This window comes from Pelodiscus sinensis, chromosome 1 (assembly GCF_049634645.1).
Source record: "Pelodiscus sinensis isolate JC-2024 chromosome 1, ASM4963464v1, whole genome shotgun sequence".
Classification (NCBI taxonomy): Eukaryota; Metazoa; Chordata; order Testudines; family Trionychidae; genus Pelodiscus; species Pelodiscus sinensis.
In genome coordinates this window covers 96,574,139-96,586,213 of record NC_134711.1, presented here as the reverse complement: position 1 = coordinate 96,586,213, position 12,075 = coordinate 96,574,139, and the positions used below count along the sequence as shown (strand labels likewise).

The 12,075-nt window shown below is 38.5% G+C and overlaps 1 protein-coding gene across 2 annotated transcripts in view; it reads left to right on the top strand.

The window, feature by feature from the left end:
* The window catches only part of RIC8B (RIC8 guanine nucleotide exchange factor B), a 58,409-nt gene that overhangs the window by 37,069 nt on the left and 9,265 nt on the right, over positions 1–12,075 (top strand). For both annotated transcript variants that reach the window (XM_075938421.1, XM_075938417.1), the window contains 4 exons: positions 2,458–2,611; positions 3,892–3,987; positions 7,433–7,577; positions 10,681–10,825. In XM_075938421.1, the coding sequence (XP_075794536.1) occupies positions 2,458–2,611; positions 3,892–3,987; positions 7,433–7,577; positions 10,681–10,825 (540 nt within the window). The remainder of the gene's footprint in view (positions 1–2,457; positions 2,612–3,891; positions 3,988–7,432; positions 7,578–10,680; positions 10,826–12,075) is intronic.

The window sequence follows — 12,075 nt, the reverse complement described above, 5'->3', positions numbered from 1 at the left end:
GGCATTTTATTGAGATAGGACAAGGTCTTTCTGCAAGTCCCCTCAGCTGTTTGTAGCAATAGCGGAACCGTTGAAAAGGCAACCAGTTTCCATATAGAAGATCTCTTAATGGATCGCTTCCTGTATTAATGAATACTACAAGTTGGCCAGGGTGCCACTGCCTCTCCTCACAGCCTACTCCACTAGGGCTCAGGCCTCCTCTATGGCCTTTGTAGCTCGGGTCCCTATCCTGGACATTTGTAGGGTGGCCACGTGGTCTTCTATCCACAACTTCACCAATCATTCCGCACTGGCTCATCAAGCTAGATGGATACAGGCTTTGGCAGGGCTGTCCTGAACTCAGAGCGCGCACACCTACATAAAATGGACATGAGCAACACATCTCGAAGAATAAAAAGTAAGAAACCAGGGTTGTTGTGGGGGGTGGGTGGGTGTGGGGGGGGGGGGGGGGGTGTGGAGTGTTTTTTGTTTTTTTTTTTTTTTTTCAGATTAATCTGTTAACAGCCTGACTGCTGATTAACCACCATTTAGCAATGTCTAGACTACAGGGGTTTTTCTGAAAAAAGTGGCCTTTTTTCGAAAACTTCACTTGTGTCTAGACTGCCGCCATGTTCTTTCAAAATTAAATCGAAAGAACACAGCGGATTTTTTCAACAGCGGTAAACCTCATTTTACGAGGAAGAAGTCTTTTTTTTTTTTTTTTTTAAGAGCTCTATCGAAAAAAAGCGTTCTTAACCGCAAACAGGGCTTTTTCAAAAGAGAGCATCCAGATTGCAGATCACTTTTTTGAAAAAGTTGTCTTTGTCTAGACTATCTCTTTAGAAAAAAGCTTTTTTGAAAGATTCTTTCAAAGAAGCTTCTTTCAAAAGAAGCGTGTAGTCTAGACTTACCTTTAGTGATATAGAGGGGGTGCCTCTCTTTCAGCAACTATCCATATACAGCCACTCTCCGAGTTACGAACAAGTTACGGAGCAACACTTGGTCCATAACTTCAACTGTTCGTAACTCGGACCCCATTGAATTACACGCGACCGCACTGTTCATAAGCGCGGGTCATGTTCGTAACTCGGGGACCGCCTTTTACGTCCGCCCCATGGGAGCTTTGGTCGTAAGTACGAACGGTTGTAACTCGACTGTTCGCAACTCGGGGAGCGGCTGTATCAATCTGAGGGAAGTTTATAAATCCAATTTAACTTTTGTCCTTTCAGAAGAGCAGAATAAGGCTCTCTGAAAACAAACTAGACCATAACACAGGACTTCTTAGTCAAATGCTAACATGTTTTTCCATTTTAAAAAAGGATCCTGTGATCTAGTTACCTTGAATTAAATAAATATTAGTTCCTATTAACTGGCTTACGTATGGTTTGAAAAATCAAGACCTGATCCAATTCACTTGTATTGAATATTACCTTCAACCATGAGTGGTCAGCTTAAAGTCAATGGGGCTATTTGTGTATTGAGTTACTCCTCTGAATGAAAATAAGTTGTCCAGTGGCATCTTAGAGATTAACAAAAATAGGTACTACAGAACTACTCTAACTTAAACACGGTTTCCCCTTTGATTCTGACAATGCATAAGGGTTGTCAGACACTTACTGTTTTGGAAATTCTAAAACTCATTTTAAAAAAATCCAGTACTTGATGTCTCTGAACTTTAGTTTTTGATTTTGTGTTTTTGAGAGCCTTAAATGTCTGCCGTACTTGAGGAGGCAAGTCCAGGTGCTAACATATGAAGATGTATGAACCGCATTTATGACTTTTTCCCCTCCTTTTCAAGGGGGATCAAAACATTTTTATTCAAATATTCTGGTGGTTTTATAACACTTAAGCATTGGAAAATTAAAACTTATATATTTCAAGAGACATTTTGTGATTTTTTTTTTTTTTTTTTTTCCCCCCTCATTCCTACAAAACCGATTTGTGAGATCCTCCTATTTCATGCAGCATCAATTTATGGAACAAACATCCAATTCTTATAGTTATGCGTATACTTTACTTCTGGCTGATTCAACTAAGATCAGCAAGTAATGAAAAGCAGCTATATTGACCTCTCCTCCTTTAGTAACACAACATGTGTTCTTTGCAAGAATAGAGAATTGAGAATGAAGAAGCATCTTAAACTGTAGCTGTGTACACTGTGCATAGCTAGTATACGGCTTTTCACTCTTGATTATTTACACTAGCTTTTTTTAAGCACATAAGTAGTATTGATAATGGCATACTTTTCAGTCACTGTTAAAATTACCTGTGGTTTGGTACAGCATTTAATTATCACTAGAGCACTAACTAGATAAAATACAGAATATTAATTGAATGCACAATACTGATTGTGTACCATATTTTGTGGAGAAAGTATTATTTGAATGTATTTTTTTAATTGTTTTTAATCTCGTCCATGTTTTGTTTAAAGAAGGTTAGTTGACTGAGAGTAACAGGCTTTCTAAAAATTTCTTTCAGTAATGCAGTCAACCTTTTGAGCAATATTCCGGTTTCTTGTTTGGATGTCCTCATTAGTCCATCAACTCAAGAAGAAACTGTTTTAAAATATAATGGTATGAATATGGATGCCATTCAAGTGTTGCTGGATTTCATGGAGAAAAGAATAGACAAGGTAAGGGTGACATGGCACAAAAAGAATGCCTTCTTGTAAAGGTAGACATGAGCTTGAACCATAACTCCAGATCCATATAGCTGCCGCCTCCTCCTGCAGAACTGTACATTTTTAAGAGGTAGGATTGATATGTAATTCAGCAAACTTTCAGATCAGACCCATTCTGAAGCTGAAAAGTTTGTGAGAACTATATTAATATAGAATTATTCATAAATTTATGAAACATGTCAACAGGCATGTGGTGTATAAAAGTAAAACATGTATCTCCTAACACAACTAATAAAATAACAAGGAAAAGCAAAGCGAAGGAGAGAGTATCCTACTTAATCAGAATTTATTTACAGATGATAAAACCAGCCTGACTGCCAACCAATTTTTAATGTGATGTTGACTCTGTTTCCTTTAAATACAGTAAAGTTGAAAACATTGTTGAGGTTATAAAAAGTAACAAATGTGGATGGGAACCTTTTTGGTTCTTGTGGCTGAGATGTTGTATTTTACTGACAAAACTGTATTTCTGTTATCATTGAGGAGAATACCATCTATGGTTAGAAAAGCAAGATCAGCAAAACTTGTTCAGGTCAGAGTGCAACAAATAATTTAAACGTATGCTTGAAAGTTCTGCGCCAGTACCAGTTGGGTTTTGGATTAAGCCTAAATGCTGAATAAAATGTGTGTTGAACCCACAACACAAAGAAAATGAAGGCTGAAACGCCATTAAATTGTACGTTATATATAATGTTCAGATAAAAAGCAGTTGAAAATATTTGACATCCAAGGGAGCTAGGTTGTCTTAAATTGCAAATTTTTAGATTAAAATTAGCTTATGGAACAGTCCCTTTTTGAAATACTGAATAGCACATCAGAAATTATGGATTTCTGGAAGAATTTTGGTAGTGTGTTCTTAATTTTTCAAATTGTGCATAGTAATGTGTGTTCATGCTAAATCTTTGCACAGAAAGTTTCAAAGTTAGAGGGAAATTTTACATAAAATTGTTCTAAACTTCTGAATGAAAAGATTTTAATAGATATATTGTCACTCCTAACAGTTATGTTGTTGACATTAAGAGGTTTTTTTATTGAGAAGGGGGGGGAAAAAATCTTAATTTCACTACAAAAATGAGAATTATTCTTTTCCACTTGTCTGTGTACTAAATTAGCCATATTATTCTAAAGTTTCAAGCAAAACACATGTATGCATGGAATATATAAAATATAATCTTGTCTGATGCTTGTAACTAAGCCAATGCTTGCGGGATTTTTTTTAAATTCCATTTCAGGGAAGCAGCTACAGAGAGGGTCTGACTCCAGTTCTCAGTTTACTCACGGAATGTTGCCGAGCTCATCGGAACATCAGGAAGTTTATCAAAGCCCAGGTAAGATTCAGATATGTCTGAAAATAAAACATGCAACAAAATCTTTCAGGCACAGAGAAAGTTGATGCGTGAATATAAAGCAACATGTATTAAAATTTCATTAATTGTCTATATCCATAAGCAACTGTTGCCTTCTCTCAGCTCAATGACAAAAATATTGATCTACGTTAGTGTTTTCAATGTAATGTCATAATTTTATTTCAAAGTACTGTGAAGGAAATAAACATTGTCATTCTACAAATGCATGATAATGACTTAAATCATTGCATAGGTTGAATCTCTCTAATCCTGCACCCTTGGAACCTGACTGGTGCTGAATGGGAGAAGTTTCTGGGCCATGGGAGGTCAATATTGTCTAGCAGCATTACCAACACTTCCACTGCTTACTGGGCTGTTAGACCTTTAGGGGTAAATTAGAGCTAAATAACAGTACAGAATGCTGAGTGCCCGGACTGGTGCCTGTAAACAAACTTTATGGGACCACAGGAAATGGCCACATCCATGAACAGTGGGTAACTAAAATCATATCAGACCAAGGATGTTGCTGGACCAGAGCATGCCAGACTAGAGAGGTTCAACCTGTATCAGCAAATGAAAATCCAGATCCAACAATAAAATATTGAACAGACTGAAATTCTTAACTTTAAATTCTTCAGATTAAAAATACAAAATGTAAGCATTGGGATGTAACCTCATGACACTTCTGTAATGATTAAAATATACAGAGGGGACACTGAACAAATTGTTTCAATTGCAAGAAAATCCACTTGAATTGCCTGGGCCCAACTTCTATGGCTTATGCCACAGAGCCTCAATTCAGCAACATTAGAACAGGGACTGAGGCGGTAGTATGAGGTGGTAGGATTTTTTTTTTCAAAAGAGCCTAAGGGGACTCTAGCAACTAAATCTGTTAGTCACTTCTGCAAATCCTCCTCATCACTAATAGCCCTACAGCCTTATGGAAGCTAGTCAATCCATCAGTATTTTTGTACCATCAATTGAACTTTAGTCATAAATTACAATACTTCAGCAGAAAATAATCCATGGCATTGGAGCTTAACTGCTGTGCATCATTTAAGCCCTTAAAATAGCTTTCAGGTAGAGCATGAGTCCCATGCTAGCCTTCTGCATAGGGTGAATTTTATCCCAGGTTTAAAAAAATAGACATTTTCATAACTTCTGTAGTTTTAACTATCTGCTGAAGTGCAGTGGAAAAACTTTCAAAATGCCCCCTTACCAAGCAAAGAGGAAGCAGGATAGAAACTGAGTCCCAGCAGCATCACTAAATTGCAGTGTCCCTTGTGGCTACTCCAAGGTTGATGCAGCTTCCAAATTTAAGCTGTGCCTCAAATCATAGTCTAGCCATATACGACTACATATGTTCTCTGCATCTTTTATTTGTTTAGGACTTTTCTTTGAAGTAAAAGACCGGGTTTCATATAAATCTACACTTACTCCATGTTCTCCACCTGAATCCATATTCATTTGTTTGACAGTCATTCCCCTAAGAACCTATTCTGTTTAATACAAACAAACTACATTAAAAGTGTGCTACTGAGGTTGTGAAGTGAAGAACTGAGATCTGAAAATGCCACTGTGATGGGATGAATCATAGAAGTGCCCTTTGGGTTGTTCCATGGTGTGCAGGTCATGCTACTGACACCTGCCTTCTTTCTCTCTGGCTCTCCCTACCATCCTGTCCTGCTGGACAAGATCCTCTGATCTCCAAGAGATAAGGCTCAGGGTTGGGGTTAGCAGCCCTTTCGCAGAAGCAACATAGATGCTGAACTAGTTCAGGTGTGGAAGGACTCTGTTCTAAAACCAACCCCCAAAAGGGACCAAAATCCCAAATAAATCCATCTTGTCCTCTGTAAGAGTTGTATTCAGAGAAAGCTTATAAGGTTAGCCTTCTTTATTAATGAGAGGTGCACAAGGTGGTTGCCCTCTCCCTCTTCCCCTATAAGTTATTTACACTGGGCTTGATAATAAACAAAAGTGCTTTTAGAGTCCTTTTGCAGTCTGAGCATTAGGAACTGAGGGGATGACACACAATGGCTACGTCTAGACTGGCATGATTTTCCGCAAATGCTTTTAATGGAAAAACTTTTCCGTTAAAAGCATTTGCGGGAAAGAGCTTCTAGATTGGCACGGATGCTTTTGCGCAAAAGCACTTTTTGCGGAAAAGCGTCCATGCCAATCTAGACGCGGTTTTGCGAAAGAAAGCCCTGATTGCCATTTTCGCCATTGGGGCTTTTTTGCACATAAGTTTTTAGCTGTCTACACTGGCCCTCTTGCCCAAATACATTTCCGGAAAAGGGCTTTTGCCCGAACGGGAACGTCAAAGCATTTGCGCAAGAAGCACTGATTTCGGACAGTAGAACGTCAGTGCTTTTGCGCAAAATCAAGCAGCCAGTGTAGACAGCTGGCAAGCTTTTGAGCAAAAGCAGTTGCTTTTGCGGAAAAACTTGCCAGTCTAGACGCAGCCATGCAGTATGGTTCTTGGTACTAACTGATTTTTAAGTCCTGGCTTGACAAAGCCTTGGCTGGGATGAATTAGTTGAGGTTGGTTCAGCTTTGGGCAGAGGGTTGGACTCGATGACATGCTGAGGTCTCTTCCGACCCTATGATTCTGACAGGAGTGGAGCATGCTTTGTGAGTGTCAGAGTGGGAATAATGCTTGCACACCTCGTTAGCAGTACATAGTGTAATAAACTAGAGCAAGATCAATGACTATGGACTCTTTTTTTGAGTTATTCGCTACTAAAGCTGAAGCTTGCAGCAGACACCAGAAATGTCAAATCAAACAGTCAACAAACCAAACATCAAAGTTTTAATGGGACGTGTTGGGCACCCTGAATAGGTGGCATTCTCCTCCTCCTTCTGCCCCCGCCCCCTCGCTCTTTCCTGTTCAGTTTGCATTCTAGTAGGGGCTGGTTGTACCAACTCAGTGATTTAGAAGTACGAAGACCCATTAAGTTACACGTTTGGTTGAAAATCTTACTTGAAGACTTCAAGTAAGGTGTAAGAAGCAAGGCCAAATGACCTCTTAAAAACAAAGATCCTTACTTCATGCCTATATCACCAAGATGAATATTTGAGGTAAGAGTATGACAGATCATGTGTGGAAATTTAAGTGGAGTATTCTATAAAATATCTTCTGGTATGTCTACACACCCTACAGAAGTTAGCCTTCCAGCCTGAACAGCAGTTTCAAAGTGCTATCTATCCTGCTAACAGCCATTGATGGACCCAACCTCCAGGAATTCATCTAGCTCTTTTTTGAACCCTGTTAAAGTCCTGCTCTCTTTCTCTTTTGCTTGGTGGGATTTAAACTTGTTTTGTATGGTTTTTTTCCAAAAAATCAAAAGTTGTCAGAGCTTCTTTTCAAGTTGGTGACTTCTGCCAGTAATGTGTGGTGTATTCATTTTTCTTTTTGTAACAATAGGTATTGCCTCCATTAAGAGATGTATCAAATCGTCCTGAAGTTGGCACAACAGTGAGAAATAAACTTGTGCGCCTTATGACACATGTTGACCTTGGTGTAAAGCAGATTGCAGCAGAATTCCTCTTTGTCCTTTGTAAGGAGAGAGGTATAAATCAATTTTGTTTCCTCTTATTCTAATTACAGCAAGGCTTTAGGAAGATATTTCCGTAACCCTCCCAATTCCAGATACAACCATTAGGTTAAAAGTACTGTTTGTGCTGCTACTAAAATCATGCCTAATGTTGTTCATCTTCGGTCAAATATTAGATAATGGCTTCCATTTTCTGTCGTCAACATCTTATATAGTTGCTGCCCAATAGGTTAAGATCTTAATTGGTGTATCCTGACAGAATTGACCTTTGTTTTGAGGATCTGGCCAGTCTAAACAGTAGTTATAAAATTAATGAAATTCTTTACGTATTTCCCCCTACCTTCCCTTTTGTAAATTAGCTAGCTTAAACACAGATCTTGTAACTTATTGATTGTTCTTTCTGCTTCCTGGGAGCACATACAGCTACCATGCTTCTGTGTAATATTAAATATCTTTTATTTTTTCTTCAAATGGAATTAACACCTTTTAATCTAGTTAATTTTATTGCGGTGGAAGTGTGTTCTTCAAATACTTTTTTTAAAAAAATGAAAAATTAGACTAATTGCTGTTCAAATAAGAACTTGAGCCTTACATGACCAATAGGATTTTAGGGTTTTTTTTACTACCAAAAAAGTAGTGGGTGTTAGAGACAAATAGGAAGACAACAGCCCATGGTTCAAAAATCTTGCATTCTAAAGATGAAACAGTTTACCGGAAATAAATTGTGATTAAATACAGTAAACTTCCGATAATCCGGCATCTTTAGGACCCAGGGGGTGCCGGATTATCAGATATGCTGGACTATCGGGGGGGGGGGCTATGAGGGGTCTGGGGTGGAGTGGAGGGGATGCGCCCCTCGGCACTGCGGGCCACCCCAGCTGCTCTGTCCCAAGTCAACTGGTCCGTTTCAGCAGCAGCTGAATCAGGGAAGCTGGGGCAGAGCAGCTCCAATTGTCCGGCTGCCCAGAGCACTTCTGGGTTCCAATGGTGCTGGACCATCAGGAGTGCTGGACCATTGGATGCTGGACCACTGGAGTTTTACTGTATCTTGATTATCTAAACTTTCTTTAATTATACAGTTGTTGTTTTACCTTTTAGTAATATGCTTCATGAAGTCTTCAACTCTTAAGCGGTTTTCAAAGTTTGATATCTAACAAAAACCTAGTACCAATCCAATAATGATGTTAAAGTATAATTGTACTTCCACAGCACTGTTTATAGCACAGCAAACTGCAGTAAAAATTTGTTCTAAGAGCTTTTCTCTTTATATAAAAAATATAACATTTAAGATGTAATTTTGGGTAAATTTATCAGTTTAAAAGCCAGGAGGCTAGAATTTTCTGTTTATCATGGAATTGATAATGACAAGCTTCTCTATACCGCCCAGCTGACTGGTTTCAAGCTGGATGGAAAAGCTTATGTAGTTTGTATGCGTTTTTCAGTCTTTGGTCCCTAATCTAATGTCAGTGACATGAGCTATAAGTAGTTTTAGCTATAAACTTTTTGCTGTAGCTGTTCAATGCCCAATACTCTCATTGACTTCAAGCAAAGTTGTTTATTTCATTTCGGTGGGAGTTCCATATACAGAGCAACTGCAAAACAGGACACCAGAAATGACTGAGAATTAATTTTCTTCTTACCATTAGGCCCCAAAATATTAATATATAAATTATTTTTGATTGCTACCAAATTGGATTGGAATTCACCCAGTGCAGAGGGAATGTTCCAGGCTTTCTATGCCATTGTGAAAAGGGCTTAAATCGGGAGGAAGGAGAGGGTTCCTGTACTGGTGTAAATTTTTCATCTGAGTATACATTCAGATACAACCACCATTTTGCAATTTCTGTTAAGAGAATGCTAGCAACTGCTCTTATAGTTTTCTTGTTGAAAACCAAATGTGGGCATAAGCATGCTTGCGTGTTACCTTTGTAGGGTAGAAGAACAAACACTTCTGTAATTCTGTGTTCAAGGAAGGCTATTCTTAGAAGTGCTGTTTGGAGGGGGGAATCTAGGCCTATGCCCCTATAGAAGTCTGTTGTTTTCTTTGTTTTTTTTCCCCCTCCAGAGAATATACATGGCTTTAAAATAAACCACACAAATCTCTCCCTCCCCACCCTCCCCCCCAAAAAAACCCTCATTCTCCCTTAAGAACATACCTTTTGGTGACCCTTATTTTGAATGAGGGCTCAGTGGACTGCATTTGGAGCACATCACTGTCCTGTTGCATAGCAATAGAGCCTGCTCCCAAGAAGGGATGAGTAGAGTGTATTTGATGTTCTCCTAACCCCTCCTGGCTTGGTATGCAAGAGAGGATTTGGAAGCTGTCTACTTCTAAGTGGCCTACATATCAAGTAATGATGCTGTGTTGGTAAAGCTTAGAAACTGTTACTTTTCCTCACAAATTCTGTCTGTGCGCTACTAGCAAAATGAGAACTTGATGGCAGAAACAGAAAAATCAGTCTGATGTAGGCTTAATTCCACTTTCTTTTTAAAAAAATCTTTTTTTAATGGTTGGTGACAAATGTTTTATGCCATCTAATCTTTCAGATGTTTGTACAGTGAAAATCCCACCCTACATAATTTATCAAACCAAATAAAGCCCCTGTTTTTTTTCTCAAAAGCAGTTCCCCAACATTGGTTGAACTCTTGGGATTTCCTTTTGGGTAGCTGCTTATCCTCTTTGTGCTACAGATGAGGAAACTGAGATAAAATGGCATTTACTGAATAAGCCACAAAAGGGCAGGGTGTAGAACCAGAATTACAATTTTGGAAGTCCCAGGTCCCAATCCTGGCTTGCATCACTGGAACCCATCTTCTTGTGAAATTGTGTATTCTAACTCTTGACTTCTCACAGCTTTTCAGCTCCTATAATTGTCTGACAAAATGATTCAATACAAGCAAACTTAAATTTGTCATCTTTATTGCTTTAGTCTCAAAAGAGTGGCCTACCACACCAAAATTAAATATAGAATCTCACTTGTCTTTTTCAGTTAGTTTATAGAACCAACTGGTCACTACATAAAGTTAGGCTTTGTAATGCAGCTTTAGAACAAGTTTTAAAGTACAATATTTGTAATTAAAATTCTAGCTTCATTAATTGATCTGCTTGTCTCTGCAGTTGACAACTTGTTAAAGTATACAGGCTATGGTAATGCAGCAGGACTACTGGCAGCAAGAGGCCTGTTAGCAGGAGGAAGGGGAGATCACTGGTACTCAGATGATGAAGATACAGACACTGAAGAGTATAAATCTGCAAAGCCAAAGTACAGTACTAATTTTTTTCTTCCTGTTTAAACTGCCCTATTCTTTGTGTTTTCGCTAAGGGTACATCTAGGCTGCAAGCTTCTTTCAAAAGGTTTTTTGGAAGAAATCTTCCAAAAAAACTTCTTCCGAAAGAGCATCCACACTGCTTTTTCAATGTGCTTTTGCAATCTGCTTTTTTGAAAGATAGTATCCATTCAGTGTGAATGCTAACTAGCATTTAAGCTTTGATTTACTATGGACAGAACCTGTGCTTTTTCCTGGAGGCCTCTTCTTTTGGGAAAAAAATGCCTCTTCTACGTCCACACGTGCCTTTTTCTGAAAGAGCTCTTTTGGAAAAGACATTCTTCCTTGTAAAATGAGGTTTACAATGTCAGAAAAACCCTGGTGCTGTTTTGATTTTTCTTTTGAAAACACAATAGCAGTGTGGATGTAAGTGAAGTTTTTTCAGAAAAACGGCTGTTTAAAAAAAACAAACAAAAACCTGCAGTCTAGATGCACTCTTAGTCTCCTCCTCTCTGCCCTTTGTCAAAGGTGGCTATCATAGCTTACAATTTGGAGCTGTGTGTGTTTACATAAACTGTTTTCCACAGTCTTTATGAAGGTTTTCAGTGTCTTTTTTTTTTTGTGTGTGTGAACCAGTGTTTCTGTGGTTCTTGAATACTTCCTCCATAACTTCATCAATTGCAACTAATTTAAGTGATGGAAATTTAGCTATATGAAGGGTTACCTTGTTATCTGGCTTCAAGTTATTTCAGATGCCCATCGTAGTGCTTGAGTAGTGCTTGCTTGTTACCTTACTTTGCTCTGCCTTGCTTGAAGACCCTAAATCTTCTTGATGTGCTGGTTCTGGCTTTTTCTGAATCTCCAATTACACAGCCAAAAAACCTTCTCTCTCCTCTTTACCCCGCCCGCCCGAAGCAGCACATTTCACTGAGAAGAAAGATGGCAGACTTCATCTCTCCCGATTTTTGGGACATCTTTCTAGCCACTATGTCTTGGTATCTTTCAAGAACCTTACCTGAAAACAGTCCTTTGATCTCCAGATAATACATTACAAGCATGTTGAATTTAAAAGATATTTGTGTACTTAGTCTGCGATTCATCATTTTGTTTCTGAAAAGACTTCAAGTGACTTCCTCCACTACAGTACTTTTATTTTTTAATATTTTTATTATTTCATTTTTAAGTATGACCCTGCTCTGAAAAGTCACTTTAAAAAAAAAAAGGCACTTCAAGGTATCTTGTCTCT